The sequence below is a fragment of the Cottoperca gobio genome, chromosome 19 (genome assembly GCF_900634415.1).
Source record: "Cottoperca gobio chromosome 19, fCotGob3.1, whole genome shotgun sequence".
In the NCBI taxonomy this organism is placed as follows: Eukaryota; Metazoa; Chordata; class Actinopteri; order Perciformes; family Bovichtidae; genus Cottoperca; species Cottoperca gobio.
In genome coordinates, this window is record NC_041373.1 from 15,969,475 (window position 1) to 15,987,352 (window position 17,878).

Consider the following 17,878-nt stretch of genomic DNA (forward strand, 5'->3'; position numbering starts at 1 on the left):
ATATATCATATTATATATAATATGATATATATATATAATATTATATATAATATGATGTATATATATAATATTATATATAATATGATATAAGGCCAATCCCAAGACTTCTGTGGAGGACTTGAGTACATAATAAATAAATACCTGAAATAAAAAGCATATTTTAAACCAATTTATTTAGTTTTTGTTGTTTATGTTCATCGTCTTTAGGTATTTTTCTAAGCTTCTGTTTCATTCGCGTAATTAAATGTATCTATACATACAATAAGTTACCTGATTGCAAGTAAATAATAATAAAAAAACACATATAGGATTGAAATATTAGACATTTATTTGAAGATGATGGCATATATACACACATGTATGTTTTTTGCTTTTTGTCTGTTCTTTTTTATTTTGTGTTGTTTATTTTGAAATATGAAATTTAACAAAACTGAGACTACAGCCATGATAGCGCCTCTGTGAGGCTGTACTGAGGCACTGCGGCGCTTTGACCTAAATGCTAACATTAGCATGCTAACATACACACAGTGCCAATTTTAACAGGCTAGCTAAGTTTGACCTGCTGGTGGCGCCAGATAGAAAGTCAGGGGATCACAGGAGTCATTAGGGTTCATCCTCAGTGCACCGTGAACGACTGCTCAACATTTTATGGCAATTTATTTGATAGTTATTGAGATAATCCAGTCTGGACAGACGTGGTGGACCAACCTGCTGACCCACACAGAGCTAGCATGGCAACAAAATGGATTAGAGGCAAAACCATTATGCTTTTATTTTGAAAATCCATTCACTCAGTCAACTTCTATGTGCCTCTACGTAATACTTATTAAGTAAACATTAACCTTGTGTGCTCCCATCTTTGTAAACCGGTGCCTGGGTAAACCTCATGTATTTGGCAGTAAATAAATATCCTCTCTTGTTCTCTTTTGTTTTGTCTTAACATGCACACATGCATGCAAACACACTGACACACTCACACATATACATATACAGCTCCTGCACAAACAGTACATTTAGTCTTTAATAAGTTAAATCATATTGTAGAAATACTCAAACCAAAGTAGGTTAGAATATTAAGGCCTCAACAAATTTTAAAAAATGGCAGGGAACAGATTATATGTGACAGAAACTCAGTGTGACAAACATACTATAATAATAATAATAATTGTTACTTTTAAAAGATTTGAAAACTAACTCTTTGTGAGAAATAAGTTTAGGACATAGTATATTAGGGAGTATGACATCACTCTGCAACTTCAACGTAATTGGCTGGGTAGAAACCCTCCTTCCCTTCATTCAGGACTCCTCGACACCAACCCTGGTCGTCCTCCTCCTCGACCTTCAGGAACACTTCACCTGTCAATCAAGTTTTAATAAAGAGTAAGTTACTGTGAAGTTAGTGATTACAATATGTAACATTTCCCCATAAAAAAACAATCCTGAACAATGAAGCATAAAGGAATCCTAGCTGGGAGACTCCCATGATCCCAAGCTACTTCACGACGCCACCGAGCAACGTGCTTCGTTATTGTTTTGATTGAGAGACCCCTAGTGGCAGAATATATATTGAGAGCTTCAACCAACCTCATGGAAATGTTCCAACCTTTGACACTTTGACTTTACGGTGCCACTAAAGCAACACAATGCATGTTAAAGCCATGCAACAATGTCATGAGATGTTTTTCCTCTTTGTGTGTCTATAAGTTACGAGTACAGTGGGCTGTAATGCCTCGCACATGTAGGTTACTTTCAAGTCTGCTTAGATTCCAGTGCACCTTCAAAATATCTCTCTTCAAGCTACTTTTGAGTCTTTTTGTCTCTGCACAATGTGAATGATATTACAGCCACAAAACTAAAGTTTAGAGCCGTTTCATTTATACTGTCTGTACTGAATAAAACCTTCACACGTATAAAACTACAGCATTATAAAACTCATGTCTACCAGCCTGTCTGGAGTCATGTTAGAGGGATGGGATGCATTTCTCAGATTTATACTGATACAATGGTTGTACTTATGTAAAATAAATCTTGCCTATTGTATCTTTTTAAACATTGAATAACACTACTGTCGTATACATTTGAGTGTCGCTACATCACACTTTATGTGTCACCTGCTTTAAAGGACAGCTCATCGCCCTCCTCTCCCACGTAGTCGTACATAGCTCGCACCTTCACACCCCCGATCATCACACTAACAGGAGAAGAAATGGGTGTTTGAACAGAAAAACATTAATAAGACTTAATAAATAAAATGTGCATTGTTCATATATTAAAAGCATTACACTGGATAACTCACGGTCGGCCCTCTTTTCTTTTCTGGTCTCTCTTCTTTCGATTTAACTTTTTTACTGGTGGCACCCATTCCTGAAGGAAAAGATGCGTTTCAATAAATGCATTGTAATCAATAAAATAAAAACCTATTGTAATTTGGTCGTCCTGAAGGCATTTACACACCAAGTCTGTGTCGTTGAATATGAATATGACCTCACATTGTGTCTCACATTTACACACCAACTCCAAAACTTTTTATCGACAGATTACAAAAACACAAACAAAAAATACGGACTAGGTGTGCAAAGGCTTTGCGTGTGTTGTTTATGTATTGATGTGTAACTTTGTAACATACGTCGATCTTTGGCCAGTTGGTGGGCATGCCAGGTCCGTGGTTGTTCTTCCACCATTTGAGATCATCTTGCTCACTGATGGACATCAGAGTGTTGTGGAGCTCACTGTACACCGCCTTCACACTGACACAAGGACACGATAAATACACAGAAACACTCATCGTCACGCCCAGTCTTCTCATGGCTGCTCACCTCTCATTGTTGGTAATGTCCAGATGTCTGTGGATGGAGAGGAAGGCCTGCTTCAGAAAGCTGATCCTCTTCCTCTCCTCCTCCTGCGACTGTTCAAAGATGGCTTCCATCTCCTCCATGTAGCGAGGTGTGTAGGACGTCACGTCCTCCAGCAGTTTCTCGTAGCGGTCTCTAATCTGCAGGCAACAGAACAGTTTTATGATGAAAAGTTACCGTATGCTCCCGTCAGGAAGAACATCTATTTCTTTAATGGAGGGCCATCTAAAATGTATTAATCATCTGGTGCTCTGTGCCGTTCCCATGCTGCACTCTATAAACACTGAGCAGAGTAACAATAACACATCTCCATACAAGGGAAAAGCTTGGAACAGAAATGTAAGGCTGGGGCTCGTGTATACAGTAGATAGTGAATAACTGCATGCAGCTGCGGGCCAACAAAACTTCGCTGTAATGCAAATGAACTGTGTGGCATGTCTTGGATCAGGAATTGTGAATTTGAATGTGCTGGGAATGAAGCACTTATTTAACATGCATGACCTGGTGCAGTGTGTCAACATCCCTCCTCACCTTTTCTTTCTCCTCTGTGACGTTTTCTCTGGACTCTGTGATTTTCTGCTTTTTCTCCAGACTCATCTGAGCGTTTTCGTTTGCTTGTTTCTCTTTGTCGAGGGCCGTTTGCTCCCTCTGACAGGACTTGTGATATGCAACTCGGGCCTGCTCCAGCTGTTGAATACACATTCACACACACGCATATCATCTACTTAAAAGGAAAAGTTTCACATTTTGGGAAATTTGCTTTTTTTGTCGAGAGTTAAATATGAAGGTGGTTAGCATAGCTTAGCACAAAGACACAGGGGGGACAGCTAGCTTGGCTTTGCACAAAGGTAAAAAGAAAATTGGCCTACAATGACCTCTAAAGCTCATTCATTTATATGTAATGTGTTTTATATTTAAAGTTTCCACATTCTCTTCTCAAAGTAAAATTCTTGGTCAATTTACTTTCTTCATTTGATTGCTAGCATGTCTTTTATCGTGGCTAGTTTTAGCCTCTCATTAGCTTTTTTAATTTTACATACATTTTCATTCAAGTTATGCTTATATCTAATTATAGAAAAATGTATGCATAATTTAAAGGAACAGTTTGACATTGTGGGAAATGCATCTAATGCAGTTGCTCGATTAGCGAACAGGGCGTTATGGGGTGAGCTTAACATTTAGCATAAAGACTTAAGAGTAGTAACTGTTCCTTTAAAGCAAATACTGAACAAGTATTGTTGCTGTGCATGACAGTTCATTATTGACCTTTGAAATAGTAGTTTGACAAATAATTATTTACATTTTTTTAACGGTTCCAAGTTCCACTTCCTAGCTTTTATTCTCAGCTCTCAACCGCATCTTGTGGTTTTCATCAGCAGACCAATTGAGTTGCCAATTGATGGAGTTCGTAAACTCCATTTGTTAATAAAGACCATGAGTTAAAGTTGAAAGTTAATGTTAAAAAAGACAGCAAGTGGACTAAACACACACACACACACACACACACACACACACACACACACACACACACACACACACACACACACACACACCTTCACCAGCTTTTTGGACCAGGGTTTCTGCGCACGAGTAAAACTTGTTTTGTTGCCGTGGCTCTCCCTGAACCCACAGAAGAGTCTTTTTGGAAAGGTCTCCTTCTGCCAGGTCTTCACCCGGTCCTTTTCCTCCGCCATGAGCGACTGGGAGATAGAGGAGTGGAGGGCGGACAAACGCTCAGCGGAGGTGAAGAAACATTGCCACGCCCTCATGAGGGAGCCATAAAGTGGCCCTGGGGAAGGAGGGTAAAAGACAGATGAATGAAATAACACAGAGCACAGAGGCGAGTCATGGAACCAATAGAGAAATAATGACTACCATTTGTAAAGTTTCAAACGAACACACATGCAGCCATTTAATAAGAATCAAGAGGTCATTTTAACTTGTTGACAACTCGATGATCAAAAAGGCCTGGGGATGCTTGTTCTCTGTTTTAGGCTTCCCATCACGCAGCTTCTCACACTTACGAGAATCCACAATGGACTTCCACTTGCTGCTCCACTGGCTGAGCTGCTGGGCGTACTGCTTTTCTACCTTTGCTCTCTCCGTGAAACATGCCACAATGTCGTTGCAAGCCTGGAAGGACTGCTCAGTTCGGTGCACCGTAGGCACATAATTCCCCGGCTGTGAGGAGGAAACATGTTGATGATACGTAAGAACAACAAGCCTGTGAAACTCAAGTTTCACATTCACAAACACACACTGTATTGGATTAACGAGCTACTCCTTTGGTGGTAGTTTTCTTATATTTGATCATAAATACAATCCTCACCATCCAGAAGCTCTGTCTCTTGGCATCTCCGTTCGGCTCTTTGGTTAGGCTCGCCATTATTGTCTGTCTCAGAAAGCAACGGTTAGCTTGTGTTGTACTAAGAAGTTGCTGGACTGGTTAAGATGCAACATGAGCTTATATTGGCAGGCAAGTGACATTGATTACCATACAACAGGTTGAGCGTCTACACGGTGTAATGGGCAGATAGAGCAGGCGGACTTCCTCATAAACACAGCCGGTCCTCCTGCATGGCAGGCAAGTCTGCTAGGAAATAATTGGCGGCTGAAACCTTGCCGTGTGTGTTGCTGAGCTTATTGCCATAACAACTTAGATTAGGTGTTATTTACACTGTACAGTGCCTGGATACATCCAAGAAGCCCCCTGCGTGAGTAAGGGAAGTGTCGTGCAGTGGCAGACTGGAATTCACAGGGGTGGGATCTGCCAGTAGGAATAGAGCAGCTGCTGCGGCATTCTTCCTGTTGCCTTCCCAAAATAAACAGCAGGGAAAGGTCATCTTTCCCATTGCTCTGACTAATACAAGGCCTATTAGAACCAACTGTCTCCCACTCTGACTCCTCCTGCCATTCGATTCGGAGATCATGACACATGATCATGTGCGCAAGAGTTCTGCTTTGGCAAACAAACGAGAATCCAGGATTTGAGAGGAATAAAGTGTCCGGACAACAAAGCACGAAGTGACGTATACATTGGAGAAAGATTGAACAAAAGAAAGGGAGATGCGTGCACAAACATGCAAAGGACGCGGTTACATTCTGGCCTATTTCTGTCTGGGTAACACGTTGACACATTGCTGGCTGTGTAATATGAAAGTGACTAACCACACCTCATCACAAGACTGAGCATGACGGAGAGTCAGCCTCATCTAGGACTTTCTTTCCCTTGGCTTGCTGGTGTTAATGCGTATATTCTCATGTTAATTCACTTCTTTTTTTAAAAGTTGTTATGAGCTGCAAGTGGAAACATGGCAGGGAGTCACTGAAGGCTCAATTTAGATTTCAGTTTCTTGTCTGATTCTGTTCTTGTCAAAGCAGAGGAAAGGAAACTCACAGCTCATCTTCTCATTTGATCACGCAGAAGCATTCATATCAAAGTATTTTAAAGCTAAAAAGAAAACCCTCAGTCCACATGTCAAAAAGAATAAAGAAGTGGCAACAGAGCAGTCATGCCTCGGAGCACTTACATTTCTCTCTGAATCACCAGTGATTACTCAAGTGACCACTTGTTACTGTAGTTCAAGGGCTGCTGAGGATTGTCTCTCCATTTCTCTGTCCGTCTTCCCCTCTTTCCAAATGTGCCTCTCCTCCTCTAACACATGCTTCTCTCTCTCTCTCTCTCTCTCTCTCTCTCTCTCTCTCTCTCTCTCTCTCTCTCTCTCTCTCTCTCTCTCCTCTTTCACTGACCTAATTTCCCCTTGGCACTTAAAGTTACACACACACGTTGTTGATCTGAAAGTGGGCGTGAGACACCGAGACAATGCAAACAAAAAAATTCAACAACTCAGAGCGTTTGCATGATAGTCACTCCACTGCTAATTGGCTTCGGGGCAAACAACGAGGGAGGAAGAAACTTACCTTTCTTGCTCTCCGCCCCCGTCTGCTAAGATGTTCTAGTTCACAGTCATGAACTCTTCTTCCTTGTTTTCCTCTGTTCCCTACTTTAACCCCATCCTTCTTTAACTCACTGGCTTCAGTCCCTATCAGGCTGTTGAGCTCTTTTGACTATCACCCTCTCACGTTCTCTCCACTCTGCTATTACAAAAACAGCTGGAAAACCCCCCCCTCCTTCTCTTCTCTCTCGCCATGCCCGTCCCTCCCTCAGTCTCTCTCAATATGGTGCTAATGAGATGCTGAACCTTCATTTTGACCGTTCGCTGGTCACAGAAACGTGTCAGTGTGGCACAGAGTCCTGTGAGCTTATTAGTGAGAGTGTGTGACAGCAGTGGGGTGGGGGTGGGTGTCCCATGAAGTGCCACATGAGCCCCGTGCCCCTTTGTGACCCGCCATTCTCTCTGTGGTCAGGCCTAGAAAGAGAGCACAGTATGCAGCACGCTCACCCACACTCTGTTTACTTATTGTGCATTTGACTTTTCTGGATATTAGCCAGAAGTTAAAAGAGAACACCAGAGTTGCTTTTCCCTCCCGGCCGCTTCTGTCTGGTTTCTATTTCTCTGCCTTTTTTCTTTTTAGATAAATACTGTAATCAGACTTTTCAAACAGTCACTAATTCCTAACAGATTATCCTAAAGCAGAGTATTTCAAAGACCGCCCACCATACAAGAGATATTGTTTCTCACTTGTGGTCGCAGAGGTTGAATATTGGGTATGTGTTCCTTGAGGCTCTGAGGAATAAGCTGCCTTTACATGAAAGAGAAGGAGAAGATCCTGTAAGTAACGGACATCGGTTTGCCATCAATGACGTTTGTAGTTACATCATGTGTTATTTAAAGGAACAATTTACACCCAGAATTATAGCTTTGTATATCAATAACTCACCTTCAAATTATATCATAACATCTGTTTACAAACTCTCACACAACTCGTGACGCACAAACCAAGTCTCATTTATCCAACACGAGCATTTCCACTTAAACTGTGGAGGCATGCAAGAAAAACAAAGTGTTCTTCACAACTTCAAGGTAACACTTATTGATATACAAATGGTCCTTATGTGGAAGAATTACTCCTGTAATACCTCCTTTCTCACAATGTAAACTAAACTAAGGAGACGAGAGGGTTGCAACGTCAGCTGACGTTAAAGAGTCGCTCCCCGAGTTTCTCACTTAACACACACTAGTGGTATGTAGTCATGCAGTAAGTTTAGTTAGTGCCCATGTCTTTTGAGATTTCTCCCTCCATCCAGTACAATAGAGATTAGAGAATACATATTAAAATGTCAACAGTAACATCGATGAAACAGATGGGTGACAAATTAAAGGAAAAACCTGATTAGATGAGTGAAAACATAACAAACGCAGTTGCCTGACAAGTATATTCTGTGGCAGTCAGCAGATCTCAACTCAATTGAACACCGATGGGAGATTTTGGACTAAGATGTTGGACAGCGCTCTCTACCACCATCACCATCAAAGCACTGACAGAAGAAATGTGTTTGAGAAGAATGGTGTACAGAACTCCTTTGTTTTTTTTTTCACAGTGTGAGTAGAAAAATGGCAGCTTGTGGCTTCATCCCCACAGAGAAAAACAAGCCCTGACATCTGTAATGTTGCTAACTATGACTCCAGTTAGAAAGAAGTGACAACCTGGAGGACAGGCACAAACTTTAACAAACAGCATTTTACAATTTTCTACCATAACCTCAGTCTGGCCACCACGCTAGAGACCAATCTCACATTCATCTCCTTCCAAGATGTTTTCCCATTGTTTTTCTTGCCTTACAGGCGTCTTTCGCTTTGCTGCATCAATGCAGCCACTGCTTGCTTTGAATTAAGCCATCTCATCTTCTCCCTCCCCATGAGCTCTTCTCTTTTGTCCTATTAGCTCACCGAGCCTGATGGGAATATAATCCTGGACCTGAAAACAATGTTGTGTTCAACCACCGCAGGGCTGAGACGAGCTTCTGCCAAATGACTCAATTCAAACACAGCACTTTAAATTGGATCGTTATGTGATCTGTCTGAAGGGGGAATCCAAGGAGAAATGAGAATCACAACAGGGCCATAGTTTATTTTAGCATTTATTTCAACACCTTAGTTGTACCTCTATCATATTGTTTATCAGTATATACTTTATTTTATTTAAAGCAAAACTTTATATATATACCTTTTATCTCTGCATACTTATGCTCATACTGTATGTAGTCATATTCATTATGCATTTCACTAGACCTAAAATACTCTTTTAAATCATAGGATGTAATGCTTTCTACACTACTGCTCAGTCCTTTCACTTCTCACGATAGTCCATCATGAGATAGCATTGAGGCAACTCAGCATGAGAATACAGAGTCATAGTTTTAAACTCACACAGAGAGAATACGCATTACCTAACGTGTGTCAGCTTCACTGGGGTCACCACAGGGCGAGCAGTATAGAAAGCATATACAGAAATCCCAAAATTAAACATAAACAAAACAAAGCTTTGAAGAATTTGTCCACACTATTTGGAAGACGAAGATTCTTAAAAATGTTTACATACTAAATATTCTCTTTATTATACTATATTTTTATGTTATCATTGTTATCATCTTCATTACATATAGATCTATAAATAATGTATTTTTGCCTTACAGTTGAATTCACTGCATGGGAAAATGGCTAAACTGGCATGTTTAAAAAATCCAGGGCGTTCACGTTCACCTCTATGCAACATATACAGTATTTACTTCAAGTTTATCACTCTGAAAAAACCTTTTGAAAAGTGGGTCAGAGTGTTTCTTTTTGAGCGTTCATGTGTGGATCGGGGAAACATTGGGATTGTCAACTAGTGAGAAAAAAAAAACCTGTTTTCTGACCATTATAAATATGTTTTGGAAAAGGCGTTAGAAAGAGAAAGGTGTAGGTCAGGGAAAGCATTTGGCCACCAACGCAGGCTGACGAACACTCACGCACAAAATCCGACACACAGACTCACAGAGGCTGAAGGTTGAGGAAGTCAGGCAGACAGAGAAGCAGTAAAAAGCCCTTTTTGATCACTGCACCTGCTGAGTGAGAGAGAGCGGTCAACATTATGGCATCAAAGAGGACAGAGCCATCCCTTGACCTGTGCTATGGCCATAAACACCAGTGAAGTCTAAGAAAAGATGATTTGCAGTTTGAAATTACATGCAAACCATTTTCAATTGCTCTCATATATTTCCTCTCCTTTCAATAGAATTATCAGGAAAATAATAAAAAGGTAATTTCACAACAATATCTTCTCAATACTTGTACGTCCTCATTATGCACAACTTCAAATCAACAGTTATAAATACCCTGACCAGTTTGAAATGAATGATTGCGATCAGCACTTTGTACAAAACATATGTTTCTACTATTAGTGAATCCCGTTTAACATGTAATATATATTTAGTGCTCGCAAAGTACATAAATACAAAGCTTATTGGGGCATCCTTTGGGGGAATATGGCAAATATATAAAAAGAATACTATTGTCATCTAACATTTTCTTCTATCATCATTTACAAACAGAATTCTCATATTCAGACTTTGGCTCCTGTTCTCACCGCCGTTTGATACTCTGATCTGCTTACAGCTACACAACGGATGTTAGGATGTTACCGTTTTCCCCAGAGTTTCTGGCTCAGCCACAGTAAGTAACATTTTATTGGGGTTTACCCTTTAAGCAGCAACTTTTTAACTTTTCTTTGAACTCAGATGGAGGTTTTCTCAGTGCTGCTAAGCAGCAGATGGTGTGAGAATCCATCTGTCAGTGTGTGTTTATATGTGTTTGTCTTTTACAGCACAAAACGGCGTGTTAATTAAATGCCTGTATATTTTCAGTTGAAGAGCGTCAGTTTCATATGATATTCTTAACTTTCTCTTACCTGTTCTTGACCAAAAGTCATTTCACAAATTTCGACAGTATTCTCTAAATGTGTAGCAACTTTGCAAGAAAACACTTTCCCCCCACACATCCAGCCCTGAGTCTTAGTTCCACACAACCTGTTGCTGTCCATTGTTCTTCTCTTGCACATCCTCTGTTATTGTCCATCTTTGTCAATTTGTTTCTCTCCCTTTCTTTCATCTTTGAATCACCCCTTCACTCTCTCAGTCTGTGTCTTGGGGAGAAGTAGTGACATGCAAAGGAGAGGAGAGCCGCCTGGGGAAAGAAGGAGGGCAAATAAAAGAATAAGAATGGGCGGGAACTTAATACTCAACTTATATACATCTAAAGAAGAAATGGGATGGCCCATCTAATGCTAAGGAATGAGACACTTTGACTTTCCTTCACCATCTGGTGCCTCCTTTTTTGACATTTGACCCCGTTGCCTCTACGTGTTCCAGAGTCTATTAGTCCTCCCTCACCTGTCAGTGAGTTTCTTCAGCGCCCTTTCGATGTTCATTCGGTGTCCCACGCGTGTCACTCCCAGGTCCAAGAAGTCATCCTTGGTGAGCGAAGGCAGATGTGATCCATCTATCTCATTGTCTATAAAACGCTCTCTGTGTTCACTCAGGTTTAGGTAAGCCAGCCAGTCAGCCACGTCGTACTTGGTCCAGTAGGGCAGGGGCTTGACAGCAAAGGGTTTGGCTGGCGGAGGAGGTGTGAGATGGGGATAGTTGAGGCAGGATGGGCTGGGGGGCAAGTGCATGGGGGAGGAGGCTCCAGAGAGAAAATGGGTGGGGGAGAGAGAGCGGGAGACAAGTAGGGGGTTTGAACTTGGCACTCCGGATGGGGAGAAAAGGGGAGGAGTTGAAGTTGTGTAGCTATCTCCTAGAGGGAGGCCAGGCGAAGGAGGAGTGAGGGGCCCAGGGAAGTCGAAGGGATTGTTGTAGACAGGTGTAGTAGGAAGGATGGGGAGAGAGGAAGGCCTGGGAGGGGAATGGTTTGGCTGTTCAGTGTTATAGATAAGAGGGCTGGGAGCCCGCCGCCTTGAGACTGAAGACCGCATCTCCTTAGTGGGACTGCACTGAAAATCAAAAGTCTGCCTGCGCATCTTAGAGCGAAGCTTTGGTGACGTTGGGTATGGGCAATAGGTCGGGGAATGGGGAGAGTGTGAATGAACTGGGGAGGTAGGCATCTGTGGAGACGGGGAGCGGGTCCAGGTGCGCTGAATTGGGACTTGAGGGGAAGGCGAGACGGAAGGCGTGGCCACTAGATTTGGTGTCAGGATCTGACGATGCTGTGGAGAGGAGGTAGGTAATGGTGAGGTGGAGTGGCCAGAAGGTGGGCTGTGAAACACATCAGTGAAATCCGCCGAATACCTGAGAGACACACAAACAGCAAACTTCAGTTAAAATAAGCAGATATGCAAACTTTAATTTTAAGGCCGGTTGATGAAAACAAACAAACCTATGCATGGTGGGTGACTTCGGAGTGTGGCTCCAGTCGTCCATGCTCTTCATCGTACTCATCTGTTGCAGCTTGGAGCTCAGCTCATTGATGATGCTCGCCTTCACACCCGAAAGAGGCGAGTGAAGTCTTCGGCCCTCCAAAGCGATACCACCTCTCTGCACTTCGTCTCCACCTTGCTCATGCTCATGCTCATGCTCCCCGACCTCAACCCAGCCCACCGACCGAGGGTCCACGGGCCTCTCTAAGCAGGCAGCCAGAGCGGTGTTGAAGCCATCCTCCATTTTGGATCGACTCAGCTTGCGCCTCCTCTCATCTGTGAGTGCTGCATCTAACCTGACATCTTCTGGGTCGCTTTGTCTCTGCAACTGCAAAGGAGCCGGGTTGGTGCTGTTCTGCCTACGTAGTGCTACAGCCGGGCTCCTCCCTCCGCCGTCCTTGTAATGAGTCATCTTTGGAAACACAGGGTTTGCCAGTTTGGCACTGTGCACCTCAAATGTTTGCCCACCTGAGTAGGTTGTGCAAGAATCCTGATGCTCACCTCCTCTCTCTTCCTCTCCACCGATCCCTCCTCGCAGCCCACTCAATCCCAGCATTTCTAAATGGTGGTCGCTGCTGCTGTGACTGTCCAGCTCCTCAATCCCAGAATCCACCACGGCATCTTGCCAGTCTCCGCTCATGGGTATAATACTAGGGTGATGAGTGTGGTCAGCAACTTTGCCCCCTGTGCTATGGCCTGCCTTGGGATAGTCGGAGGATGCGTGTGAGGTTGTGGTCGTGGCGGCCGCAGTGGCTGTCATGGTAGTGCTAGCATAAGTCATGGTCGCTGTGATGGCGGCTGCGCCTCTGTCCTGGCCACCTACTGAGGGGTCGTTGTAATAGGGGTGAGAATGAGACATGGGCTGGGGTCTGTGTAGCGATGAGGCAGGCAAAGCCGCAGCAGAGGTGGTAGTTGCGGACGGAGGGGAAAATATCTGTGAGGACGGATAAGATGGAGAGAGAGCTGACTGTGTAAGGTTGGCCACCTCACTGTCGTAGGAGGTAAGGCTAGAGGCAGCAGAGTCCCCACCCTGTGGAGAGGGTTGGGGAGCATTTGAGTGTTTGGTAGATGGAAGAGGGGGTGGGGGAGGTGGAGCAACAGCAGCAGAGTGTTGACTCCGGTATTGATGCTGCTGAGGATACTCCTGGACTCTCTCCTTCTTACCATTAGCAAACTGTATTGGAGGGGGCAAGGGATCTGCAAAGACAAACTCGTCATCTGCATCTATTGAGGGAGCTGGTGGCGGGAGAACCATCAGTCCTAGTCCTCCACCCCCCCCAGTTCTTGCTTCTCCCATAGTTTCATGTGTCTGTGCTGGGGCTGTGGGGACAGTATACTGAGGGATGTAGCTGGTGGTGGGAGTGCTATCCATCTGCAGAAAGGAAGGTCTGCGGGGTGCTGGTTGAACCGGCGGTGGAGGAGGCTGCATGGGTGGAGCAGGTCTGCTGTCATACACCTCCTTTTCTCGTTCTCTTTCCCTGGGGCTCTGTGGGTAATACTGGGTTGAATACTGACTGGTTCGGTCCTCTGAGAAGCGAACTCTGAGACCCTCCCTTGGTCCTCCCTCCTTTTCTCTCTCCATTTTCTCCCCACCTCCTCCTCCCAAACGTAATATCCTTGGTGACTGAGGCCGGCTCATAGATGCAGGCGAGGTGGTGGCGGTGGGGGAGCTTAGGTGGACAGACACTGGGGAAGTGTAGGCCGATTGTGTAGGGGTTGCAAAAAGGGAAGGAGTTGGGGTCTGAACAGGGGTAGGGAATGCTCCTACTGTGGACAGCTGCCGACCAAAGTGTCTATCCTCTCTGCGCGTCCTGCGGTCATCCTTTAGAGCCCTCTCTCTTGCAGCTAGGGCCAGGCCGAGTGGGGACGAGGGGTCCAGAACTTTCCCTGTAAGCGGGTGGATGAAGGTAGTAGTGGCATGGGTACCGTACATTGAGGGAGCTGACTTGGGCTGGCCATCCTGACTGAGAACAGGGGAAGAATACTCAGGCAGGCCAAAGGCTGGGGGCATGCTGCTGGAATAGTGGACATAGTTGTCTCCAGAAAACATACCCTCATCTATAGACTTGGAGGGCCGTAGACGAGGGGTGGGCACGTCCATTTGTGAACCTTGTAAAGGCTGAATTCTTACCCCTAGTGCTCCTCCTTCCTCTCCTGCTCCTCCCCCTGCCACTCCTTGAATGTCCTCCTCAGATGAGAGGAAGAAAGAAGCGCTCTTTCTTCTCATATCTCGGAAACGTTCCCTTTCCCTGCGAGCCCCTCCTCCACCAAAGGTCGTACCGTATGTCGAAGTGTAATCCAAGTTCTCCAGGTTTTGCTGCGAGGAAACGGATGGAGCAACAGTCGATGAAGGCAGTGGAGTGGACGCAGGGGGCTGAGGTGGCAAGGGGGTGAGTGGTGAGGGCAGACTAGTGCTGGCGCTGTCTGAGGTTATATCTGCTGAGGTGTGGTCTTCTACATCGTGGTGGGGCTCAGTTTCCATGCTGCTACCCTGGCTGCTTCGGCCACTGCTGCTGGTGGAAGGCGCTTTGACAATGATTGTGGGGATGGGGATGGAGCTCTTCTCTTTGGCTGCTACTCCCTTTACTCGGTGCTGTCTCAGCCCATCTTCCACTTTTGACTGCTTCATCAAAGCTCCGCGACCACCCCTCCTGGCCACCCCCCTGCCAACCCCTCCACCCTGCTCCCGGTTGGCCAAGTGCGGGTGATGTTGCGGCGCTTGTTGGGTCTTAGGCTTAGCACTTGTTGGTGGTGTAGCACTGCTGTAGCCTCTCCTTAACCCTCCCATCTTGCCACCACCTCTCCTGGGCGCCTCCGGCTCTCTGGCACCTTGTTCTTCAGATTGTCTGCGGAGGGTGGGAACCATGACCTGCTGGTTCATCCCAGCAGGCCCTCCCCTCTCCCAGCCTGCTTGAGAAGCATGCCCTGGCTGGGATTGTAGCTGGTAATGGGCTTGAGATACAGGGGGTATGGGCATAGCAGGCCCTCTCACAGGATGAGGGCCTGCTGATAAAGGCGGATCCGGGGCGGATGTGTTAGGGGGTGGGGGGATTTCCTCTGGTCCCGGCACTGACAGGCTGCGAGCTAGCTTCATAGCAGGTGGGTGAAGATACTGCCTTTCCTCCTCTGTTACACCTGAGAATAAGGGCACAGGCGTTTACAAACAGACACTTTAAAAGAAACTATTTAGCAGACCGAAATCTTTACTTGAGAATTGTTGTTACCAATAGATTTTTGACGCATCATGACCGCATGTTGAGCGTGGCCCGGTTGAAAATGAGCTTGGTTGTAGCCAAAACCTGGTCCAGGCTGCACCATACTCCCTGACGACTGCTGTTCATATGGGTTGTTTCAGGTGTCATTTTGAAAATGGAGCAAAAGAGAATTTGAAAGGAAGGAGGGAGTAAAGAGAGGAGAGGAAACATTTACTCAGATATAATCGAATTAAACTGATGTCGGCTGTTAAGATGATATTGATTTGATGTACAGTATAATACAATACAGAAGAACCAATCGGTCCGAGTATTAGACTATCAGGCAACAGAGCATGCATGAATGGACACAACCTGACTCACAGTAAACAAATGTTTTGGTGTGGGTGGTCCATTGTCAATCATTTTCTGTAAAGTGCAGTGAGGGCAGGAGAACACACACAGCTAAAAATGAAAGCTTAAGACCAAGCTGCTTTAAAGATAGGAAACATTTTCAAGCATTAGTCACTTCCATGACTAACTATGTGCTACATCCTAAAGCAGTGAAGACGCTCTGTTGTATGTGAATCTGGCATGGCCGGACTGGGAGAAAGGTTCAAAACTGTTTGGTATTTGTTCATATTTTGTAGAAAAGTGAGTCTTAAAAGCCAGCAGTACCCCAAATGATGGTATAAACCAAAGCTAGGACTGTTTCCTTTCAATTCCCACCTCATTGGAGACGTTGGGAACAATACTCTTGCTCCGGTCCCTCTTGCCTCCATGACCCCTCTGGCCCTGGTTGTCTGATGTAATAGTGTGTTGGGCAGCAGCCAAGATTTCGTCCAGTTTATCTAAAACAAAGACCAAGCAGGGGCAGAAAAGAAATGTAGAGAGTTAGTAAGAGGGAGCATAAAATAAAGGCAGAAACATGAAAAGGAGGATTTTAGGGAGTCCCCTCAAGGTTTAAAAAAAAACCCTTTTACAGTATGACAAGAGCGGTGAGAGTGATTTCATACTTAGTGCCATCTGATAGACTGTCCTCTTCTTATCAGGACCCAGAGAGGAGTCGTACTCTGAAAAAGGAGGAGAAAAAAAAGAGCATCAAACAGGCTGACTTTTAATTAAAGCTCAGGGGCTGATAGGGGTAACGATTAAGGCTGATATTCACCTGCTTTCTTTTTCCATGGAGAGGCCGCTGTAGCATACATAATTTGGGGGAAACAGAAATTAGGTGTGACTAGAACTGCTGTGAAGTCATGTGTATTTGGCAGATGAAAGGATGAAATACATACTCAAGACACATGGTGATGGTGTGAATACTGATGTGATGAGGATGGGGGACGGAAATGATAATGAGAGCACACAAATCCATGATTCTCCCACCTTTGTCCACTGTATGCAGCACATTTGGTTCAAAAGAAAAAGAAACAAAAGGCAGTTGGTGACTGATGGTAGCAGACAAGTCTCATTTCACAACCTGTTTAATTATAACCTTTCTTCTTAATATCAAAAGTGCAAATTAATGTAAAAGCTCCTTCAAACTAATGCTAATGAAAATAATTAAATCGCACCTGTGTTTCCCTAATAATGCCATGTTACTGTACCATCATCCTGAAAAGAAGCTAATAACCCACGTAAAAAGCAATATATAATGTGACCCTCGAGAAATAAAAAAGAGATGAGGACTCAAATCTAATTTATTTTTTACATGTTCTTTCCAGACTCCCACCTCCCTCTTTATTCTTTGCATTCAGTCCTTTGTCCCCTCTTTTATCTTACCCATGTCTTCCAGCTCTGATGTCATTGACTTGGAGCGCAGGGCGATGGCAGGAGGAGTCAGTCTTTTAGTCTGCTGCGGGGCTGCCAAAGGAAGCAAGCCAAATGCAGACTTAATGTTTAGTATTCTCGTATAAACATGCAGTCACCAATGACAACTACATTGCACAAGGCTTTTAGGGTGAAGTAAACACGCAATCAGCTTTATCGTCACATCATAAACATAGGATGGAAATGACATAAGAGGAAAGTTTGAGTCTTACCTCTCTTCCGAGCCGTGTCCTCCAGTTCAGGGTTTCGAGCAACCATCACAACTTTCACCATGAGGCTGTTGCCGCCCTGTCGGATCATGTTGACCACCTGCCGGTGACCAACCTTCACCACATTCTGGCCGTTCACCTGACAGACACAAAGTAATGGAAGCACTGAATGAAGAATGAGCTTATTGAAATAAATCAAAAACAAAAACTGAAACACACTTTAGAGTTAATGAGGGGCTTCTTGTGACCACTGGTTCACTTTGTTATTGCAGCTTTCCCATGTTTGGCATATGTAGTTGCAGTTTTCTAACACTTAGCTTCAAACATACACAATTTGCAGTGTTTTGGATGAGTGCACCAGCAATTCCAGCAGCGACTACAGTAAATCACAGTTACAAAGGCTTGGACAAGTGACTCATATTAGGTTGAATACTAATATCTG

The 17,878-nt window shown here is 44.2% G+C and overlaps 2 protein-coding genes across 5 annotated transcripts in view; both read right to left on the reverse strand.

Annotated features, from left to right (window-relative positions):
- Positions 1 to 305: 305 nt before the first annotated feature.
- LOC115024253 (protein kinase C and casein kinase substrate in neurons protein 3-like) lies at positions 306 to 6,920 on the reverse strand. 4 transcript variants are annotated; one of them, XM_029455672.1, is made up of 10 exons: positions 6,774 to 6,920; positions 5,182 to 5,244; positions 4,877 to 5,033; positions 4,406 to 4,641; positions 3,384 to 3,539; positions 2,817 to 2,992; positions 2,627 to 2,747; positions 2,297 to 2,364; positions 2,112 to 2,191; positions 306 to 1,356 (listed from the first exon to the last, which is right to left on the reverse strand). In XM_029455672.1, exons 2-10 carry the CDS (start codon positions 5,236 to 5,238, stop codon positions 1,244 to 1,246), a joined length of 1,164 nt encoding a protein of 387 aa, XP_029311532.1. In that variant the 5' UTR covers positions 5,239 to 5,244; positions 6,774 to 6,920; the 3' UTR covers positions 306 to 1,243. The 4 variants fall into 4 exon arrangements, with proteins under 4 accessions (XP_029311532.1, XP_029311530.1, XP_029311529.1 ...); XM_029455670.1 differs by lacking the exon at positions 6,774 to 6,920 and adding an exon at positions 6,383 to 6,557; XM_029455669.1 differs by lacking the exon at positions 6,774 to 6,920 and adding an exon at positions 5,347 to 6,305.
- Positions 6,921 to 10,201: 3,281 nt separating this feature from the next.
- LOC115024254 (SH3 and multiple ankyrin repeat domains protein 1-like) overlaps positions 10,202 to 17,878 on the reverse strand; it is a 39,282-nt gene continuing 31,605 nt past the window's right edge. Inside the window, exons 20-29 of the mRNA XM_029455673.1 lie at positions 17,440 to 17,575; positions 17,180 to 17,260; positions 16,784 to 16,792; positions 16,569 to 16,595; positions 16,417 to 16,473; positions 16,130 to 16,251; positions 15,434 to 15,542; positions 12,170 to 15,344; positions 11,185 to 12,081; positions 10,202 to 10,978 (exon numbers count right to left, since the gene is read on the reverse strand). Coding sequence (XP_029311533.1) covers positions 10,927 to 10,978; positions 11,185 to 12,081; positions 12,170 to 15,344; positions 15,434 to 15,542; positions 16,130 to 16,251; positions 16,417 to 16,473; positions 16,569 to 16,595; positions 16,784 to 16,792; positions 17,180 to 17,260; positions 17,440 to 17,575 — 4,665 coding nt within the window. The 3' untranslated portion in view covers positions 10,202 to 10,926. The remainder of the gene's footprint in view (positions 10,979 to 11,184; positions 12,082 to 12,169; positions 15,345 to 15,433; positions 15,543 to 16,129; positions 16,252 to 16,416; positions 16,474 to 16,568; positions 16,596 to 16,783; positions 16,793 to 17,179; positions 17,261 to 17,439; positions 17,576 to 17,878) is intronic.

Coding starts and splice junctions, on each gene's coding strand:
- LOC115024253 (XM_029455669.1), bottom strand. Junction 5,034..5,181: donor AGAGACAGAGCTTCTGGATG/GTGAGGATTGTA, acceptor TCCTCCTCACAG/CCGGGGAATTATGTGCCTAC. Junction 2,748..2,816: donor GACATTACCAACAATGAGAG/GTGAGCAGCCAT, acceptor TCCTTGTGTCAG/TGTGAAGGCGGTGTACAGTG.